The 23,001-nt window shown below is 44.0% G+C and overlaps 1 protein-coding gene across 3 annotated transcripts; it reads right to left on the minus strand.

Moving 5' to 3' along the window:
* Nucleotides 1-12,431: 12,431 nt before the first annotated feature.
* Nucleotides 12,432-22,478, minus strand: LOC133379146 (uncharacterized). 3 transcript variants are annotated; one of them, XM_061613798.1, is made up of 2 exons: nt 21,937-22,478; nt 12,432-14,832 (listed from the first exon to the last, which is right to left on the minus strand). In XM_061613798.1, exon 2 carries the CDS (start codon nt 14,819-14,821, stop codon nt 13,745-13,747), a length of 1,077 nt encoding a protein of 358 aa, XP_061469782.1. In that variant the 5' UTR covers nt 14,822-14,832; nt 21,937-22,478; the 3' UTR covers nt 12,432-13,744. The 3 variants fall into 3 exon arrangements, with proteins under 3 accessions (XP_061469782.1, XP_061469783.1, XP_061469781.1); XM_061613799.1 differs by lacking the exon at nt 21,937-22,478 and adding an exon at nt 21,496-21,922; XM_061613797.1 differs by lacking the exon at nt 21,937-22,478 and adding an exon at nt 14,940-15,323.
* Nucleotides 22,479-23,001: the final 523 nt, after the last annotated feature.

The following is a 23,001-nucleotide window of genomic DNA, read 5'->3' on the forward strand; positions in this document are numbered from 1 at the left end:
TCAGCTGACCTTTGGTTCCCAAACGAATAAAAATCTGAAATTCAATGAATTTGAATCAATTCAAACTATTTTCTTGAGGTCAATTACGGCAATTCCTTCATGTATCCCAAATAACATATTGAGACTGGAAACGGGAGTATTACTAATTGAAACTAAGATCTGGCTTTTAAGAACCAACGCCTGGTTAAAACTTATCTTTGACCCTATAGGACTTGCTCCTGATATCCTAAGTGATAACTTCCAGTCGCCATGGGCGGATCTTGTAACTGAAAAATTATTAAAAATAGGTTTTTCCACCCAATATGTTCTTTCCCTGGGACATGATGCTGCCTTAGCAAATATTCACCAGCGCTTGAAAGATTTAGACTTTCAACAACAGCTAGTAAAAAATCAAAGGCATAATGCCAAGTTCTTTATTCCAATGTCCTATTTAACGAATTTAGAAGTGCCAAAATATCGCAAAGCCTTTGCTTGGATTAGAGTGAATACTCTCCCTTCAGCTGTTATGGACGGTAGATTCTCTAAAATCCCATATAAAGATAGGTTATGTCCCTGTGGGGAAAATGCCGTGGAAAATAACACACATGTCCTTTTCCATTGCACCATATATAGGAATCTAAGGCACCAATTAATTACTCCTTTACTGTCTGGTCTCCAGCATAAAAATGAACAATTCTGGCTAGAATATTTACTAAATGACACATCACCAAAGATAACCGTACAACTAGCAAAGTTCAGCTTTATTGCACAAAAATTAAGAAATAATTTTATAAAAATTTCCTAGACCAAGTTACTGTGATTTTAACTTTGAAGACATAATGAATGATAAATTGTAATTTTCAGTAAACTTTATAAAAAAAAATTGTTTTTATACTCATATAACATTTTATCTATTTTACCTCTATTTTATAACATGTATATGTATAACCAACTAAACTTTGTATCCAATACTATTGGACTATGTTGTTGTCAGAATATGTTGTTTATAATGTTTTCATGCTGATAAAATCTATCTATCTATCTATCTAACTGAAGGATATAACTTGTTCAAAAAGAACAGAAGGAATAAAAAGGGAGGTGGAGTCGCGCTATATGTTAAAAATATATATCCATGCACAGAAATACAGGAAGATGAGCTTGGTAGTTCCACTGAGAGTATCTGGATTAAAATTAATGGGGCAAGTAACAAAAGGAATGTGGTGCTTGGAGTCTACTACCGACCACCCAATCAAGGAGAAGACAAGAATGTAACTTTTGAAAAGCAAATTGCCAATGTTTCGAGGAGGCATGATGTAGTAGTAATGGGGGACTTCAATTATCCTGATATCTGTTGAGAGACAAATTCTGCCAAACACGGCCCCTCCAAGAAATTTCTGACTTGCGTTGGAGATAACTTTCTCCTACAGAAAGTGGAGGAAGCAACCAGAGGATCAGCTTTCCTGGACTTGATTCTAACCAATAAAGATGATTTGGTGGATGAAGTGGCAGTTCCGGGAAAGTGACCACACCATGCTTGAATTCTTGATTTTAACAGAAGCAAAAGCTGAGAGTAGCCATACGCACACCCTGGACTTCAGGAAAGCTGATTTTAATAAACCCAGAACAATTGTAAGTACAGTTCCATAACAAGCGACCCTAATGAGAAAAGGAGTCCAAGATGGGTGGGAGTTTCTAAAAGATGAAATTCTAAAAGCGCAATGGCAAGCAATTCCAACAAGGAAAAAAAGGGGGGAAACAGCAGAAGAAGCCAATGTGGCTTCACAAAAAGCTTATAGCTGACCTGAAAACAAAAAAGGACACATATAGGAAGTGGAAAGAAGGTCAGGCCACAAAGGAAGAGTACAGGCAGGTATCATGGAATTGCAGGGATGGTGTCAGGAAAGTTAAAGCTGAGAATGAGCTGAGGTTAGTAAGGGACGCTAAAAGCAACAAAAAAGCTTCCTTCAGGTACATCCATAGTAAAAGACAGAGAAAAGAAATGGTGGCACAGCTACTCAATGAGGATGGAAAAATGATAACAGATGACAAAGAAATGGCAGAAGTGCTCAATTCCTACTTTAGCTCAGTCTTCTGCCAATTGATAGACAAATGGTCAAGGATTACCTAATCACTTTGAACGAGTTCAAATCAGCAGGGCTTGATAAACTGCATCCTAGAGTATTGAAGGAACTGGCTGAAGAATTCTCAGAACTGTTGTCTATTAAAAGGTAAGCTGCAGACTACACTGTGGCTTAGTGTTCATGCGCATGCAATTATATGCATGTGCACTAAGGATACATCTCGGGAAACATGAAGTGGAAGGGACAAGATTGGAGCTTGAGATTGATAGACAAACAGGCAAGGAATACCTAATTACTTTGAACAAGTTCAAATCGGCAGGACCCGATAAACTGCATCCTAGAGTATTGAAGGAACTGGGTGAAGAATTCTCAGAACTGTTGTCTATTATCTTTACGAAATCATGGAGGACTGGTAAAGTGCTGGGTGACTGGAGGAGAGCTAATGTTGTCCCTATCTTCAAAAAGGGCAAAAAGGAGGAACCGGGGAACTACAGACCAGTCAGCCTAACCTCAATCCCTGGAAAAACTCTGGAGCAGATTATAAAGCAGTCAATCTGTAAGCACCTTGAAAACAATGCAGTGATTACTAGGAGCCAACATGGATTTATGAAGAACAAATCCCGCCAAACTAATCTTATCTCATTTTTTGATCAGGTAACCTCCCGTGTAGACTGTGGGAATGCTGTGGACATAATATATCTCAACTTCAGCAAAGCTTTTGACAAAGTGCCCCATGATATTCTGATTAGCAAGCTAGCTAAATGTGGGCTGGATGGAACAACTATCAGGTGGACCCACAGTTGGCTCCAGAATCATACTCAAAGGGTGCTTATCAATGGTTCCTTCTCAAACTGGGTGGAAGTAACGAGTGGGGCACCACAGAGCTTGGTCCTGGGCCCAGTGCTCTTTAATATTTTTATTAACAACTTGGATGAGGAGGTACAAAGCATGCTTATCAAATTTGCAGATGATACAAAGTTGGGGGGCATAGCTAATACCGTAGAAGACAGAAACAAAATTCAAAGGGACCTTGATAGGCTGGAGCATTGGGCTATAAAAAACAGAATGAAATTCAACAGGGATAAATGCAAAGTTCTACACTTAGGAAAAAGAAACCAAATGCACAGTTATAAGATGGGGAATACTTGGCTCAGCAATACGACATGTGAGAAGGATCTTGGAATTGTAATTGATTACAAGCTGAATATGAGCCAACTGCGATGTGGCTGCAAAAAAGGCAGATGCTATGTTAGGCTGCATTAACAGAAGTATAGTTTCCAAATCGTGTGAAGTATTAGTCCCCTCTTCAGCACTGGTTAGGCCTCATCTTGAGTACTGCGTCCAGTTCTGGTCTCCGCACTTCAAGAAGGATGCAGACAAACTGGAACAAGTTCAGAGGGGGGCAACAAGGATGATCAGGGGACTGGAAACAAAGCCCTATGAGGAGAACTGGGCATGTTTAGCCTGGAGAAGAGAAGACTAAAGGGAGATATGATAGCACTCTTAAAGTACATGAAAGGTTGTCACATAGAGGAGGGACGGGATCTCTTCTCGATCGTCCCAGAGTGCAGGACACAGAATAATGGGCTCAAGTTGCAGGAAGCCAGATTTTGACTGGACATCAGGAAAACCTTCCTAACTGTTAGAGCCATACGACAATGGAACCAATTACATAGAGAGGTAGTGGGCTTTTCGACAGTGGAGGGATTCAAGAGGCAGCTGAACAGCCAACTGTTGGGAATGCTTTGATTTGGATTCCTGCATTGACCAGGGGGTTGGACTTGATGGCCTTGTAGGCCCCTTCCAACTCTACTATTCTATGATTCTATGATTAATAAGGCTAATTAGAAACTATAACAGTGCCACACTGCCTGGCCTGGTGCCCTGAATATGCTCTAACTGGGCTAGGAAAGTGGCAATTAGATGAAGCAATGGGCTGTGTGGCAGGGCTGACCCAAGACATTATTTTTTGCCTTAAGTGAAGGGGAACATAGATATACAACCTCATGCCACATGCAGACCTTGAATGGACTGGCAGTTGGCCCCATCTGCACTATACATTTAAAGCAGTATCATGCCACTTTAACCAGTCATAGCTTCCTTCAAAGAATCCTGGGAACTATAGTTTGTTAAGGGTGCGGAGTGTTGTTGAGAGACTTAACGGTGCTACAATTCCCAGAGTTCCCTGGAAAGAGGGATTAATGGTTAAACCACTCTGGAGATTGTAGTTCCGTGAGGGGAATAAGGGGTCTCCTAACAAATCTCAGCACCCTTAACAAACTACTTCCCAGGATTCTCTGGAGGAAGCCATGGCTGTTTGAAGTGGTATGAAACTGCTTCAGATACGTTTAACACTAGTGATGAGACTGCAGCGGAGGGCAGCAAGCTACTTTAGTGAGTGCATGACAGGCCATGTGACTCAACCTGCTCCGTTCTCTAACGGGACCAGGTGGTCAGAGGGCTGCCGCCACTGCCCTTTCCCCAGAATCTGCCACTTGAGGCAATAGCCTCACTCTGCCTAACAGTAGGGCCAGCCCTGCTATGAGGAGTGACAGAGGAGCCAGGGTTGAGTGAAAGAGAAGTGGTGGAACTGAAGGAGGAGGAGCTAATGAGAAAGGCACCAAGGAGGGGAGTGAGAAATTCAAACAGATCCTGGGTACAGAGAAGAATGTACACTACTGTGGAGTGAGATTTCTGGGGGAGAAACAGGAAGACTGAGCAAGAGAGCCAAACTGAGCTTTATTATTTGTTTGTTTATATAGGAGCATCAATGCGCATGGTGCTGTACAGAGTACAAGAGGTGCTTACAGTCTAACATTTGACAAAGGGGTACAACGGGAGGAAAGGGAAGGCAAGGCAGAGGTAACACAGGGAAGCAATATCTGCTTCTAGTTGCATATGCCTAGGCTTAGTTATGGGCTGAGTTACAGAAGGGCATAGAAACTAGGAGGGTGCACCAAAAGGTGGGATTTGAGGCAGGTGAGCTGAATTTCACATGTTGATTTGAAATAAACAACCAAATATTTGGGTGCAGGCTTCTAATCTTAATAGAACCAGGAACTGCACATTTTCCCAACATTGTAAAGTAAATATCTGTAAAGCAGGGCTTAGTAAATATTCCCTGACTCCTGTGCCCTCTCCTGGAATTTTTCAGCATGGCATCATCTCTGCAACTAGTTTGCTGGAGGGCCACATTAAGAGATAAAGGGAGATCAGTTTCTCAACCCAAAACCTCTGAAGTGATTTGCTAGTGACTTCTCTGCCACTTTCTCTGTACATCTTTCATTTCGCTTCTTGGTTGGCAAATTGGAGAGGATCAAGTGGCACCCACTGGAAGGACTGCATCTGGTGTGACCCCTAAAGGATTTGCCAACATTGCGAACACGGCAGCCTTTTATGAAGAAATGCTGCATACTCTTGGCTGCAAGTCTTGCCCTGCTCTTGTACATGCCTTTATATTTTAAAGAATGCCAGACAATGATAAGCAAAGCCTATGCTAGCACAAAAAGGCTATTCAGGCTTTGCCAGTGTGGTTTCCTCCAGGATTCATTGGGGTCCTCTTCTCTGGCATCTCTGGGATTTTCAAACATTTCTTCTCACAGGGGTGTAGTCGTCTGGGGTCTTGGTGGGTCTTAGACCCTTACTTTTTTGATAGCAGGGTCCCTATGTCTCCAGTATCCTGTGAGGCAATCAGCATGAAAGGGGAGCATATTAGCCACTGAGAAGAGTGTTCTAACATGCTTCCTTGCCCTTTTCAGGTGACTGGAGCTAATCAGAGTGAAAGACTCTTCTCAGCAGCTAACATTCTCCCCTTTCGTGCTGATTGGCTCCTAGGGCTGTCTGTTGTTGTGGGAGAAGGCATTAACAAGGATTTCTTTCTCACCCAGCAGCAAAAAGGGAGGGGAGGGACGTGGCTGTGACTATCATGAGGGGACCCTGCACTTCTGAATTTGCCACTACACTACTGTTCACTCATTGATAATTCTACAGGACACCCTGTAACAATGGCACTTCTGAAGAATGCTCCCCACAGCCTCATTGTGCAGACAGATGATCTCAGGAACCCTCTTTACAGCAATAGGCCAGTGCAAGGCAGATAACAAACCCATATACACACTTCCCAGCTTGCTTGCTGGTCTGAGCAACTAGAAGGTGTGGGATGGCAGGAGGAAGCAGAGGGGTATTTGCAAATCTATGCCTCTGCTCCTCCTACAGAACAAATGATCAGTGTTACCAATAATTTTCTGATAGGGGCTAAATACACACAAACCCATGCGGCTGTATGAATTGCATTCATAGTACCGTCTTCTGCTTTTGGTCGCCGCACCAGATCAAACCAACCAGATCATGTTTTGTGGGTGGTGGCAGTGGGCCACGAGTGGGACTCTCGCTGCCATCGCGGGGTGGCTTGACGGTCTGGTTTTTGAATAAGGTGCTTGCGGTGATTCAGCCAGCAATATGTCCTCTCTATTCTTGCCATTCTTGGCTTACTAAAGCTTGTTGACTGACTGCATTCAGGGTGTGGTCAATGCATCATTCTGGGAGGGAGTGGTTCCAGCTGTCCTGAAAGAGGCGGTGATCCAACTGCTCCTGAAAAAGCCCACCCTGGACCCACTGGTTTGTGACAATTACCGCCAGTTGCAAATACCCCTCTTTTAGGAAAGGTGATGGAGAGATTTGTGGCGCAGCAATTGCAAGTACTCTTCAATGAAACAATTATCTTGACGCATTCCAGTGTGGGTTCAGGCCTGGTTATGGGACTGAATCGGCCTTGATCGCCCTGATGGATGGCCTTTATCGAGAGAAGGACAAGGGGGAGTGCAACCCTGTTACACTTACTTGATCTCTCAGCGGCTTTTGATACCATTGAACATGGTATCCTTCTGGACTGACTTGGTGAGATGGGTATTGGAGGCACTGTTTTACAGTGGTTCTGATCCTATCTCTGGAGTTGTTTTCAGAGAATAGTATTGGGCAATTGTTCCCAATTTTCAGCTCCCTGGCAGTTGTACTGTGGGGTGCTGCAAGGTACCAACTTGTCCCCGATGCTGTTTAACATCTATATGAAGCCCTTGGGAGCAGTCATCAGGAGATTTGGAGCAAGGTTCAGCAGTACACTGATGATTCCCAGCTGTTTCTCTGTAATACCTGAACTGGGAGAGGCTGTCCAAGCCCCGGACTGGTGCCTGAACTCAGTGGGCTGGATGAGGGCCAATAAACAGAGCCTGAATCCTAGCAAGATGGAGGTTGTGTGGGTAGGTGGTTAGCAATTATTCAAATTGGTCAGTTGCCTGCTTCGGATGGGGTTGTATTCCCTCTGGAACAGCAGGTTCATAGTCTGGGGGTGCTCCTGGGTTCATCTTTGTCACTAGAGGCCCAGGTGATCTCAGAGGATAGGAATGCCTTTTTACCAGCTTGGGCTGGTAAGGCAGCTGTGGCTGTTTCTGGACTGGGATATCCTGACCACTGTTGTCCATACACTGGTAACCTCCAGGCTGGATTACTGTAATGCACTCTGTGTGGGGCTACCCTTGAAGTTGGTCCGGAAGCTGCAGTTGGTGCAAAATGCAGTGGCATGATTGCTCACTGGGGCAGGGTATTGCCAGCATGTCACCCCACTGCTGAAAGAATAGCACTGGCTACCTATTAGCTACTGGGCTAAGTTCAAGGTTCTGGTTTTGGTGTACAGAGCCCTATACAGCTTGGGACTAGGATAACTGAAAGATCGTCTTGCCCCTTGCATACCCAGAAATCACTGCGCTCTGCGCGTGAAGGCCTCCTGCTGATACCATCTTATCAAGAGGTCGGATCCGTGGACCTTTAGTGTAGTGGCACCTGCCCTTTGGAATTCCCTCCCTTTAAATATTAGACAGGCACCATCTCTGTTATCTTTTCAGCACCTACTGAAGACCTTCCTCTTTCAACAAGCCTTTTAAGCAGAGATCTTCCCAGTCTGTGTTGGAATTACTTTTTAAGATATTTTAAAGCTTTTTTAAATAAGATATTTTTTTTTACAATAATTTTTATTCAAATTTTCATAAAACATAGAAAACAAAATCATAAAACATTCAAAGACAAAAAACAAAACAAAACAAAAATGATTAAACAAAAAAAATAAAATGTTGACTTCCCATTTGTCACATATCAAATCAGTTATAGGTCTACAATATATAACAATCCTGTCTCTTAAATCATATTATAAAATCACTTTCCTCCAGTAGTTATCTTAATTAATCATCAAATCTCATAAACATTACTTTATTCTTTCCGCAAAAAGTCAAAGAGAGGTTTCAATTCTTTAAGAAATATATCTATCAATTTTTCTCCAAATAAACATGTCAATTAATCCATCTCGTTAATAATTATAATAATCTTATTGTCATAACCATACTCCAAATAAACATTTCGATTAATCCATCTCATCAGAATCTGTTAGGTCCAATAATTTCAATAGCCATTATTCCATTATCCCTATTAGTTCCATCTTCCATCGTCCTGTTAAGTCCAGTAATTTCAGTGTCCAATCTTCCATTATCAGTATTCCATAATAATCTTGCTGTTGTAGCCATAGTCATATAATAAGAGTCTGATGGGAATTTCCTCTATCCCAAATATTTTCTTGCCATCCATTCTGAATAAGTTGCTGAAATACTGTTGTAAAGTCATATCTGTGTTCTTTTTTACAAAATGCACTGGCTCATCTCTTAAGAGTTTTTCCATTGTCACATGGCTGCAGTTAATTCCATAGATTTTCTCTATATCAAGCTCCATCACATCATTCCAGTCCAGAAGATTATCCAAGCCATTGATAACTTTATCTCTAATATCTTCATTAATTTCTTCAGAGATAACGTTAAATTCCAAACAGTAGATTTTATTTCTAAAATCCATAAACTCCAGATCTTTTTCCAATTCCGCATTTGTTCCAATCTCCAGGGCTTGTATCTTCCCTTTATTTTTTCTTTTCTCATCTCTGATCTCATTCTCCTCTCTCACAGGATCCCCTATTTCTTTAAGCTCCTGCGTCATTTTGCTCAGTTCAATTTTCAACTCCTTACTACCCTGTCGCAGGGTTTGTTTCGTTATCTCAATCTCATCCATTATTTTCTGAAACATAGTTACTTCCAGATTCTCAGCCACTTTCTTGATTGCCATTTTTAAAACCACGAAAACAAAGCAAAACAAAAATAAAGAAGAACCACTTTTTATTTCAGCAACAATTGGGTTAATATTCCAGGCTTGATGACATCACAGTATAAACAGAGCAACCTGCCTTATCTCTCTATGTTCAAGAATGCAAAACAAATTTAGTTCCCAGCATCAAAACAGTTAGTGGCGTCGTGAAGAAGCAGATTCGTCAAAATAAAATAGACCAAAAAGAGAATAGTCCCAGACAATATAATATTCCTCGGAATAGAAATCAGGAATACAAATCCCTCTTCTGTTTATATCTTTAGAATGCACTTCCAGGACAGCTTTTTGCGACAGAAACAGAGATAAGCTGTTAATTTCGTGAATAACAGAGAAGAGTTATAGCTCACCCAGAAGTTGTCCAAAGCCGATCAATCTGACAAATCTCCTTTTGCTGCAACAATTTAAACCAAGTAAAAAAAATAATAGAAAGAAGGGTGCTTGCCTGTTAGTCCGTTCTCTCTTTCAAGAAAAGATAAACGTATCGCTTAAGCAGATAGAGCTTGTTCGGAAGTCCGTCCGGCATTGTTGGCTGGACCTTATCTCATAAATTAATGAAATCCAGTCCTCCCAACAAAAACAGGCTTTTGAGGTTGATCTCTACGTTTCTCCCTGCCCGGGAGAAATTTCATCAGTCAAAAAAAAAAAGTTCTGACTGATTTATATCTGAATAAGCTTCTTTTGAGGCGGGAGCCCGTCCCAAAAGCAGGCACAAGCGAAGTCACCCTTCCCGGAAGTCCCTTAAATAAGATATTTTAAAGATGTTTTGTTTTAACATGTTTTTAAAAAATGTTTTGTTTAATATATTTTAAAGTCTGTTTTTAAGATGTTTTAAAATTTAGATTGATTAGATTAGATCGATAGATCAGCAAGTGACTCTAATTCAAGGTGAGGCTTGCTGTGGGTACGGATGATCCTTCACATCACTGGCTTGGGTTAGGACTAGTGGTGTGTGAGTGGGTGGGAAGGATTTTGGGTTTGGTTTGTGTTGCCTGGCACCAGGTGATTGGTAGGTTGGATGGCATGTCCAGGTATGTCAGGGTGGCTAGACTTGGGGTCTGGCCTACTGGCTTGATCCTCTTCCCAACCTGTATTATCATATCTTTCTTATCTTTCTGTGTATTACTAGGTTACTTACCACTTTGGGAGTCTTTGTGCCAAAAAGCAGTCTATAAATAAACCATAACATAAATTTGTAAAACAAAAATGTGGAGAAGTGAACAGCTGTCATCTTTCTGTTATATTAACTTTGGATTTCTCTGACTAAAGTAACCACCCTTAAAAAAAACCCAGACCTGCTTAAAGCCAGAAAGTTAAGCTTTCATGCAGTGACAAGTTGTCATTCTCAAATGTGTTATGGGAGCCATTCACAGTTATGCCTTTGATCCTTTCTTCTATTCAGTGTATGGTAAGTCCTGGGAGACTGGGTGTTGCCTTGCCTGTTTGGATTCCTGACTGCCAGGTGCTCTAGCACAGAACAGCTTGTTTGGCTTTCTGGCTTAGCAGATGACTTTGATTCTTGTGAAGCTTATCCACATTCAGTAACATTTTCCATATATGCTCAAAGTCAAGAGTGTTAACTGAGTTAGCATATTAACCACGTGTATTGTTTTCTTATATGCATTGCCTGATATACACACACACACCTTATTATTTCTGGATCCAACTGTGACAATTTGTGTAAGAACTGGCCTGATGAAGAACTCTTCATAGCGAATTCAGACTTGTATATATATATTTTTGCAACATTTTGGCTATTCCTGATAAAGGCATTGCCCAGCTGTGAACTTTGGTGTCCCCCCCCCCGAATGATTGAATGAAGGTACAATGACTATCATGCATTTTTTGGTTAGCTTTGGTGGGATAGCCTGTACATTTTCTCCAGCATGAGGGTGAAGTGACTGCTTTTGGAAGGAGTCACTAGTCTGTCCTTATCTTGTATGCATTTCGGCTCTGCATAGAAATGTGACTGACTCATTCCTACTCTTTTTAATAAGACTCAAATGATGACCAGAGAAAATACACCCTGCTCTAATATCTTATGCCTAAAACAAATTCAAGGCTGGAGAGAGACATTTTGGTGCCTGACAGTAAAACTAAGTGTACTGTGTAGAAATTGTGAGAGAACAATTCTACCTAAGTGGGTTGTTGAAATTCAAACTTGCCTCTCATATATGACAAATGGTGGAAATAATCATGTCATTGTGTAGGCTGCTGGAAACAAAATGGCTTGGCTGTGTGCAGGTGAGAGACAAACAGAAGTAGGGACATGGCACTAGGGGTCACCCAAAGAAATATCACTACATGCATGACAAACTGCTAAGCAAATAAATAATCAATATGCACTAACAAGCTTCCACACTATTGGATTCTGTGGATATATAAGGGGTTATTTTTACTGATTAGATTTTTCACAGTAAGGGGAAATCTAGTTAAAATGTAAAAAAAGAGTATGGGCTGGCAATTTGATGATGCCATGTAGATTGCTGCAAAAAACGTGCATACATAAGCAGGACTGCACCCAGGGTGTGCATGAGCTGGACTGGTTAGGAGTGGGGGAAGTTACGTTTTTTCTCTTGTGACATTTTTCCACTGAACCACCCCTCCCTAGCCTATTTGCCTTGATTTTAACTTTAAAACTAAGAGCAGACGGCGATTATTAGTGGGGAAAATGGCATAAAAGGGAAAGGATTAATCTGAGGCTGAGTCAGTCACAAGCAATGATTTAAAAATGTGCATAGTCACATCTAGTTTGACCCCAGAAACAGAAAATCCAGTTGGCACTCCACCTTTAATGCAGACTTGGCCTACATAAGAACTATAGCAGAATGGATTGTAGTACTTTACTTGGCAGGTGGGAGATGGATGCTCACTGCAAGCAGGTAACTACCAAAACAGGGAGCAAGCTGGACTAGAAATGTCATGCACTAGTTTTTTCCCCTGCTTGCATGGAATTTCAAAACGTGGAAGCACATTAAAAAAATGCCATCTCCTGCCAGCTGTCTGAAATGATACTGTCATTTCCTTCACCTGCATGTGTAGAACAGGCCTAATAGAGGGCGTAATACATCAGACATCCCTCCCCTGCAAAGGTAATTGAAATGAATAGAAATTACTGGGCCTTTATATTCTGAATATTACTGTAATATTACTGCAAGATTTATTCAGATTAATCAATGAAAGATTTAGCAGATTTATTGACAGGGTTCAATATGAATGAGCAAGGTTGTGAGTTCTGATTATTTCATAAGGCTGCTTTGATTTTGCTGTTTACTGTGGCAGGGAATGAAAAAGCAGACGGCCTTTCCTTCTACAAGCACTTAGTAACTTTTGCTTACTATTAGACATTGTCATTTTTCTCAAAAAGGAACACATATTAAGTTATGGTAATACACAAATTTATTTAAATCAACAAAATTATTAGTTTGAAAGGTATATGATTAAAATCAACAAAAATTCTTCAGTTGATAGCCTGAATATTTTCAGTGGCATGATTCCACACCGAACCATAATCAAATACTAATGAAAAAGAGTTCTTTTAAGCATGTGCAAACTGCCTTTCCTCTACCACAAAGCATCCACAACAAGAATGGCCGGACGGTTTGGCTTCCAGGCAGCGCTGGGCAAGCTGATATGGCAATGAAAGAGGCAGCAAAGGTATGAGGAATGCAGGACTGCCACTCACCCAGTTTGGAGCCCCTCCTCCATCCCAGTCCACCAGTTCATTTCCCCTTATTTGCCCACCAGATCAGCTTCTTGGCCTGGCTATTGCAGAGAGGGGTTTTAACACTCACAGGGACCTGTGCGCTCATTCTAGTCTACTTCAATTTTCCAACCTAGCAACAACAAACAGGAATGAAGTAGGGAGAGGGAGGCTATAACGGGCAGTCTGGGACTCTTTGTTTGTTTTGGCTGAGGGAGCAACCAACAGTTCTCCAGTGACTGGTACCAAGGAGCCTGGATTAGTTAGACTCATTGAGGAGAAAACAAATTAGCTGATTGGGCCAGTCACACTGATGCTTGAGCAGGACAGTGGCCTCCTGTTCTTGGGGTTCCTCAAATGAGAAGATAAGCAATGGTGGATGAGATTCCCTGAAGGACAGATTGCCCACTCCTATCACCAGTTTTCTTCAACGCAGTGTGGATATTTGCTCCATGTAAACTGACCTGAGTGTTCATGACCTAAAAAGGCCTCCCAGAATCTTCTTAAATGCACAAGGAATGTGAGACACAGAGGCTCACGTAGATAGAAACGAAGTTCCCTGCACAAAAGAAAAGCATGAAAGTTGCTAAAGTGGGGAAATGGCGATGAGGGGCACATATTCAATGTGGAGGGATGCCGTTATCATTTTAATGAATGTAAACAGGTGAAAACTGACCACGTGCAGGGCCAAATTTTGTACAAATATAGGCAAACTAAATTGTGATAGTTGTAGGGAGAGGAAAAGTAACCCCTACGAAGCCAGCCCTTCAGCCTTGACGCTGCTACTGGTTCAGTTCATCTTGATCAGGATCTGTTCAGAGAAGAGCTTTTTCAGCTGGGCGACTTCAGCTGAAAGTGAGGCCAGCTGGCTCCGCAGGGTGCTGTTTTCCATCTGGTACTCAGGCCCCTGGAGAGTTGCCAGCTGGGCACTGGGGGCCTCTGTTTCACAGCAATTATCATAGGCCATTGTGCCCGCATTCCCCTGCTCCTCCCGTGCCACTGGCCCCCGCCAGGTGCCTGCTGGTGGAGATTGTGGGTAATGTCGAGGCTGCTCCCCAGCCATCTCTTCGGATCCCCCAGCCATTTTGAAACGCAGCTTGTGGGGGAGACCTCTGATGTTCTCCCCAGACTCGTAACGGCCACCTCGGCTCAAGTCAGTTCCCTCGCCCGGGGCATCAGGCACTAGGCCGTGCCCGTCGTAAATAATGCCTTCCTCCACCCTGTCGCGCTCCTCAAAAAAGACAGGGCTCCCCATGCTGGAGCTGCCTGGAGTGGAGAACCCAGAATCCTCAGAGCCGGTGGCTGGCTCTGGGCGGAAGGGGCAAGCATAGCGGGGGGGGTCGGGAGCCACTGGATAGTGCTGGGAAGGTGGGGGGGTTGCCCGGTGGAGTTCAGCGGCAAGAGCCACCACTGGCCCGGAAGGCTCCACTGGCTCCCGAATCAAGCCAAAGCGGAATTTGAGGGCCAGGAGCTCTGCCTTGAGGCGGGCATTCTCCTCCAGCAGTGCCAGCACCCGCCCCTCCAGTGCCAGGTCACTGACCCGCCGCTTCTCCCGAGACCGCTTGGCTGCCTCGTTGTTCTTCTTCCGCTTGTCCCAGTAGCCATCATCCTTCTTTTCATCTGGGGTGAATTCCCGCTTGCGTCGGGCCGCGGTCGAGGGCCCTCCCTGCTCCCTTGGTTGTGTCCCAGGGCTGCCGGTGGTCCTGAGGAGGGAGTGACTTAGCAGGCCGTTGGCTGAGAGCAGTGAGACAGTCTCCTCAGCAAAGCAAGACACAGCAGTGCGCAGCTCACATACATGGGCAGATGGAGGTGGCTGCAGAATCTCTGGTTGAGGCTGGGCTGGAGGCTCCTCCAGGGGCAGGTCCATTTCCTCAAAATCTGTGGGATGGAAAAAGCAAGCAAGTTAGGGCACACAAGGGCTGTCTTTTCTCAGTGAGCGCCCCTTGGAAACAACAAGGCAATGGGGAAGAAGGAAGCTCACGAACCTAATCTGTCCTCTAGTGGCCAAGCGGCTGAGAGTTGTTTCTCTAACTGTTGCAGCCGTTGTGCCCTTTCCAAGCTTCTGCAGCACTCAAGTCGAGCACACTGTGGGTACTGCCAAATCTCCAGCCGCCTTTTCACAGGTACAACCACAAAATCCCACACACCCTTAAAGCTGCATAAAGGTCCTTGCATGACTTCTGTAGATTTCCCTGTACACAGAATCACAGCAACAGATAACATTGCCAAGAGGCTGCCTTGTTCAAATACACCCACACATAGAGAAGACACAGCCAAAGAGGCTGAAAATGTCAATATTATTAGTCATTCCTAAAGCTGTTTTTAGCTACTGAATCCATATTTATCCTCACAACACTTGTGTAATGAGGTAGTTTACTATTTGTGATTCATTTTACAGATGGGTAACTGAGATCCAAAAGAGCCTCGATAAGAAAGGATTCAAACCCAGACCTCCTGTGTTGGAGAAATACTTGGCAATACTAAGATACTAAGACTAAGGCTGCAATCCAATACACACTCACCTAGGAGTAAGTCCCATTGAACCCAATGGAGCTTACTTCTGAGTAGACATGTACTGGATTGCAGGATAAGAGACTGAGCTACAAATCAAAAAGTCCCCAGTTTGAATCTTGCTTCTGCCATGAGCTCACCCACCTGCGTTCTAGAGATGATAATCTTAAGTCTATTTTACAGGGTTGTTAGAAGAATGATAATGCAACATATGTGAAATGCTTTGAATGTGCCAAAGTGCTAAGAATGCTACACATTATTATTACCACAAAAGGGTGAACTTTGATAGCACAGAGGCAGAAGCTGAGGTCAATCCCCAAATCTGAAACTTGAAGCAAGTCCTGTGGGACATTACAGGCTTAACAGATTGATTACGGCACAAGCTTTCACGGAGTCAAGATTCATCAGATGAATGAAGTGTCATGAACAAGGGCGGGTGTGTGCATGCATTACTTACATACAGACATTGGTATAGAGGGGGGAATGTAAATGTCCAAATGGTAATCAAATGTAAGAAGTACAGCCTCTAACAATTAAATCAAAAGCTTACAATGAACGCAAAATAAACATAACTGCCATTCGCAATCGCTTTCCTAAGTTAATTGACACTTTGTTATTGACACTTTAAATGCCAAAATACTTCTAAGCATGCAGTGGGATTTGCAGTGGAACAATACCAGTTCAAATGAAGCAATTGCATATTGCAACTGCCCTTCGAGATTCCTTTGAAGGAGAATGGCAATTTTCAAATCAGGAGATCGAATTCTGGTGGTTTGAAGTGTTCTTCTACTGGTTTCTGAATGTTTCTTTATTTCTTATATTTATATCCCACCTTTCCTCCAAGAGGCTCAAGGTGGCATACATAGTTCTCCTCTGCATTTTATCCTCACAACAACCCTGTGAGGTAGGTTAGGCTAAGAGACATTGACTGGCCCAAGGTCACCCAGTGAGCTTCATGGCTGAGTGTGGATTTGAATCCTGATCTCCCAGGTCCTAGTCCGGCACTAACCTCTACAAAACACTGTCTCCAATTGTTAATAAATGGACACAAATCAGAAATTGTTGCTGAGTTTGCTGTTAATGTTCATTAATTCATTTATGTAGAGATACATTTCTTCTCTGTGCAAAAAGCAGAAAGACATCGCTGGCAAGTGACTGCATCTTTAATGATGGAAGACAAGTCGGTGAATTATTCCTGATGCTGCAGGTGGCATTATCAGACAGGAAAGTAAGAAGCTGCCTTGTACCAAGTCAGACTATTGGTCCATGCAACTCAGTATTGTCAACAGTGACAGAGGCTCTCGGGTTTCAGGCAGGAGTCTTCTTTCCCAGCCTACCTGGAGATGCCAGGGATTGCATGCTGAGCAGGCGCTCTACCGCCTCCTGAAGATTTTGTCATAGGGTTGCCTGAGTGGATATGAGGACAGAATCAGCAGCTGGGTTTGTTGCAGAGTCTGGTCCCTGGGCTTGTTCTGCGGCTGTTTGTAAACAAGGAGAATCTTACTTTCTAAAGCTGGTGAGAGGGAAATATTTTCCACAATGGTCCGTAGTTCATGGATGACACATGGAACACAGGAAGCTGCCTTTTGCTGAGTCAGATCAACTGGTCCATCTAGCTCACTACTGTCTACACTGACTGGCAACAACTCCCGAGAGTTGTGTACAAGTCCTGCCTGTAAATGCTGAAGGCTGGACATGGAGCCTTGTGCCTGCCCACCAAGCAACAGCCCTTCCCCCTTTGGAAGAAACTTTATCCTCGCACACACATCTTTTTTATTGGGGAACCCCACCCATAGGTGTAAACTTTAGGGAGGGGGCTGCAGAGCTCCAGCGGGGGTCAGCTACATGCAGGCAGGCAACGCCAGGCAATATTGACAGGCTCACATGCAGAGCTTGGAAAAGTTACTTTTTTGAACTACAAGTCCCATCAGCCCAATCCAGTGGCCATGCTGGCTGGGGCTGATGGGAGTTGTAGTTTAAAAAAATAACTTTTCCAAGCGCTGCTCACATGATGTACTCAGTTACAACAGCAGCTGTAGCAAAGGTCTGCCCCATCTCTCTGTTGTATCATACTAGTTTCCATGATTCTTTTGGGCTTTGTTCTTGTTTGCCAGTATTTGTGTGTGTATGTGTGTTTATTAAGAATTTCACAAGGTGGCTTACATTGCAATCCAATACATGTCTACTCAGAAGTAAGCTCCACTGGGTTCAATGGAACTTACTCCCAGGTAAGTGTGTATTGGATTGCAGCCTTAGTTCTTAACCCTGGTTCTACCCACTTTCCACGGAGCAAGGCCTCAGTTGGGCCCAGCAGCCTGCAAAGCTGTAAAGAAGATGGAACTAGGTAAATCAAAAGCCTTCATTAAATATAAATAAAATCTTTAGCATATTTTACAGGGCTAATAACCATTTTGTCATAGTGGGGGAGTATCTCCCAGTCACCAGGAAAAACAACAACAAATAGTTTGTGGGACTTTAATGACTGTTCTTATTATAGCGTAAGCTTTTGTAGGCCAGAGTCTACTTCTATCTATCTATTATTTTTATTGAGTTTTAAACCATAATAGATTTTACAATAAACAAAGAAATGAACTTTTTTGGTTATTCTTATTAGTTTAAGTGGAATTATGTTTTGAAGTTAAGGTCTTGTGTTCCTGACCTTAATGACTATGAATGGCCAGGAAGTTTACTATTATTATAGGACTGCAGCATCGATTTGGGTGCTCTTTCTAGCCTCTGATTTTGAATCTGTATAGATGGAGTTAGCAGAGAAACCTGCTGAACTAGTCAAACCAGTTCCTTTCATAAGTTAATGGGTCCAGACAGGTCCATCAAGTGTCCTATTAACATGTATAAGGACTTGGCCAAGAAAAGATGTGTTGCCACAGGAACAAGGGTAGCCCCACCCCCCGCTGGGGCAGGGTCTCAGTGTTAGCCTGATTTAGTTAGTTAGATTGCCATTACTTCGAGCTCTGTACATTGCTCAGAAACTGAGATAGTGCACAGCCACTCTTTCTCACTGCACTGGCTCAGAGACTACAACCATGTCTTTATCAAATAAAGGCACCCATGATCTCATATTGTTAAGTCACCCTTCTGAATGAAGGAGGAACAAGACTCCTGCAAATGAATGCCCAGGAAGTTTAAAATGTTCCTCTACAGCCTCAGGATTTTACGTGTTACCTTTCTCAGTGCCAAATTTGTGTCCATTTATTCTCTTACATAGAGACTGTCCAGTTTGTCCTACGTACATGCATGTACATTTGGAGGTCTTAAAGCGATCATCCTAAAAGTGAATTTCAAAGACAGGACACAGTGGGAAACCGCTGAGATACCATTATAACCACTGGCCTGCACCCACCTTTTCATAGGTTTGGCCCAGCCCTGCCTCCCCAGGAAACTGGAAAGTCTATGCCCGTGACCCCACCCTCACCCTGCACCAAGACCACCAAACATACATTGGAATGATATTAGCTGGGAGCTACAGGTGACAAGTGGTGTAATGTCACCTTCTGGGTCCTATAGAGGAGTATTCCTGGGTATCAGTCTGGCCTTGCAGATCTGACAATCTCATTGCTAGAACAACTGAAATTTTCTAGCCATCCATCTGTGTAGGAGAAGTTGGATACTAATAAGTGAGCCTGCTGTGTCCTAAAACCCTTTTTATACTTTATCCCACCCTTCCTCCATGGTCATCACCTGCCCTCCACAGTATCCTCACAATAACTGTATTAGATAGATAGCATCCATGCATGTGTCTGACCCAAGGTCACGCAGTGAATTTTATAACCATTTTGAACCCAGATATCCCATTATGTCTATGCTGAACTCAGATATCCCTGGTCTAAGCCCAAAAAAGCCACATTAGCTCTCCTGAGCATATATAAAAATACAGGTTCCAATAGTTTTAGGTGGAGATCAGCCCAGATTCCAAAGCAAGCAAGAACCAATCCCTCTCCAGCCCATTCTCAGCTGAGGCATCAGGCTGCACATTTTCCTGGGAGGAAGTCCTATTGGACTCAAACAGTGCTATATCCTCCCCTTGCCCTGTTTGCTGGGAACATTCCAGCCCAAGAACAGGACTGGATGTGCTGCTCTGCAAAAGGAGGAAGGCTGAGAGCAATCATAGCCCATTTAACAAAAATCTAAGAAAACCCCAGCACCACCCACCCACCTCTACTACACAACTACTACAAGAGAAGCACAGAGCAGATAAAATATTATGTATTTCTACGGTAGGCACAAATTAAATTAGAACGTAACAAATTAAATTAGAACAAATTAAACCAGAACTATCACTAGAAGCTAAAATGATGAAACTGAGGTAATCATACTTTGGACACATAATGAGAAGACCTGATTCACTACAAAAGACAATAATGCTGGGAAAAACAGAAGGGAGCAGAAAAAGAGGAAGGCCAAAGAAGAGATGGATTGATTCCATAAAGGAAGCCACAGACCTGAACTTACAGGATCTGAAGAGGGTGGTTTATAACAGATTCTACTGGAGGTCACTGATTTATAGGGCTGCCATAAGTCGTAATCGACTTGAAGGCATATAACAACAAACTGCAGGCACACTTGTTTGGTTATGCAAGATAACCCTCACTTTCTAGGCTTTTGTTCTAACAAGTAAAGGTTGCTCGATTGACAGCTACTGATGGCTACTACACCAAGTCACTGAAAGGTGTCAACACTTCCTTGTCAAGATAGGGCTGAGAGACTAGGGTTTTGTCTGGGTATGTTAAGGAAAAGAAGTGTTGGGGGGGGAGTTTATCTAGCCATACCATAGTTCTTGGGGGAACAGTGCTATTTAAAAGCAAATACCTGTTTATTTGAACAGATAATACAGAATCACCAGGGTGCTATTTATTTATTTATTATTTATTTATTTATGAGATTTATATACCGCCTGACTAGCGATAGCTCTCTGGGCGGTGAACATAAAAATAGCATAAAAATACAATAAATAACAGAATAATACTAGTAATACAGTCAACAATCCAATACAATAAACATTTTTAAAATTAAATCAGTGTAACTTAAAATGCTTCAGAGAATAGGAAGGTTTTGACCTGGCGCCGGAATGAGAGCAGAGTCGGCGCCAGGCGTACTTCCTCGGGGAGACTGTTCCATAGTTCGGGGGCCACCACTGAGAAGGCCCTAGATCTTGTCATCACCCTCCGGGCCTCCCTGTGAGTTGGAACCCGGAGGAGGGCCTTCGTAGCAGAACGTAGTGCACGGGCCGGTTCATATCGGAAGAGGCGTTCCGCCAGGTATCGTGGTCCCGCACCGTATAAGGCTTTATAGGTCAATACCAACACTTTGAATCTGGCCCGGAAACATATTGGCAACCAGTGCAAGCGGGCCAGAACAGGTGTTATATGCTCGGACCGCTTGGTCCTTGTCAGCAATCTGGCCGCCGCATTTTGCACTAGTTGTAGCTTCCGAACTGTCTTCAAAGGTAGCCCTACGTAAAGCGCATTACAGTAATCCAAGTATCTTCACAAGAAACCAGTTCTGTTACAGCCGGCCCTTGCACTTCATATCACTTGGGGAAATAGGAAGCATAGGAAGTTTTTGTTGCATAAACTGTAGAGCTAAGAAAAGTTACTCTACAAGCTTTTGAAGAGCACTAAATTCTGCATAAGGTCAGGCTGATAATTTCAGAGTGAACACAAAAATACTTTTCACATTTCTCTCATTGGAACAAGCGGAGCAACTTCACTACTGCCAGCTTTCTACAGAGACTTGCACATCCACAGGCTATAATCCACACTCCACTTATCTGGGAATAATTCCCAGTGAATTCAGCAGGACTTACTTCTGAGTAGATATGGTTAGGATTGTGCTGATAACCTCACCCACGCATGCACAACAACGTGCAAGGCACACCCCAGAATCCCTTGCAATGTCGCATGAGAGGCTGTGGAGCAGCCAGTGATGCAATTAGGTAATTTTAGACTGCGGATTGTAAACGGTCTTACACACACACACCCTTTCCATGGTAATGTGCATTGTTTCACTTACTTCAAAATGTGGCAAGCCAGCTCTTGGGGTCCCTCTGGCTGATTCTGTTCGGCCCTGCCCCAAAGACCTGTCCCAATGGCAGCTGCCCACGGGTAACACCTGTTGCACTACATGCTGCAAGGTCTCCTAATTTAGGGCCCCAGATTACAGGTGGGAGTGGATGATTATTGAGTTGAAGGTGCACTCTGCACATGCTCTAAGGCTCCCTCAACAACTAAAACTGGCATTGGGAGGAGGTAAGGTGTTCCAAGCCCTGCGCAGAGAGATGCCAACCGGCCCACCTCCATGTTAACACCCATGAAAAAACTGGGTAAGGAGGAATTGGGGGGGTGTCTCTCAGGCAAGGGCAATGCCCCCACCGCACTTTCTTTGTCTGTCTCGGCGTACTGAACCCCCTCGCCCGGTCTGTAAAACCTCGTTCCCGTCCTCCCACAGCCTCACCTCGTCGTCACTGGGAGCGAGGGACGGAGGCGCGCAGCCGAGGCCAGATCAAGGAACGTCCCCCAGGCCTTCCGCTTCGAACTGGTTCTCGCCCGGCTTCTTCCCCCGGCAGCTGCTCCTCTCGGCTGGAAAGAGCGTCCCGCGCTGGCGTCTCTAGGAGCAGCAGCGGCAGCAGCTCCGGTCCGCGGGAGGCGCCTCCCCTCGGCACGTCAGAACCGCTGTCGCCCGAACCCAGTTCAGCCGAGGACGCCGCCTTACCCGGCTTGACCCCGGTTGCCGGACGTGCAAGGCCCGCGAAGGAGGGCGAAGGGACTCGAGTGTCGACGTCACGCCCATCTCGGCCGGGCTGGCGACGTTATTGACCTTTGTTCACTGAAACCGCGCTTTCCAAAGTAACAAGCAAAAGGGTTAGGTAGGGCCTCGAAAAGGTAGGAAAGGGGGAAGGTCGAGAGACAAAAGGGGGTCAGGTCGAGAAGACTCCTGTGCAGGACTGACTCTACCATTAGGCAACGGGTAGAAAATCTTTGCGCAGTTTGAGGGCCACATTCCAGCCTAGGCAGCCTATCAGGGGCCACATTCTTGTGATTGGTGGGGCCAGAGGCAAAAGTGGGTGGAGTAATGAATGTAAATTTAACTTGTGTACAGTAGGCTAGATTCTACGTGCGCCCCTCTCTTTTTGTTTTCTGCCGGGGAAGTAAGAGGTATTATCAGAGTTCAGGGACCTATGCCAGCCAGGGAAAAACACTCAAAGAGGGTGTGAAGCACTGCCAGTGGGGAGTGTGGCCTAGGGCGAGTCCCAAAGGCCAGTTAGAAAGGTGTGGAGTGTCACATTTGGCCCCTGGGCTGAGGCTCCTCATCCCTGCATTAGGCAAAATGGGGAAGGGAGAAGCAATGGTGAGGTGTTGTGTTGGAAGGAGAGCTTTGTGTGCCAATGCCATGGAAGCTGCCTGAAAACCCCAGCAAGCTAGTTTGCTGCCAACTGGGATGATGGTGGACATGGTCCTGTTGGCCATGTTGAAGTATGATGTTGCCATTTGCTAGTCCGGACAGATTCTGTTTTCAAAA

Source organism: Rhineura floridana, chromosome 3 (genome assembly GCF_030035675.1).
Source record: "Rhineura floridana isolate rRhiFlo1 chromosome 3, rRhiFlo1.hap2, whole genome shotgun sequence".
NCBI classification, from domain to species: domain Eukaryota; kingdom Metazoa; phylum Chordata; class Lepidosauria; order Squamata; family Rhineuridae; genus Rhineura; species Rhineura floridana.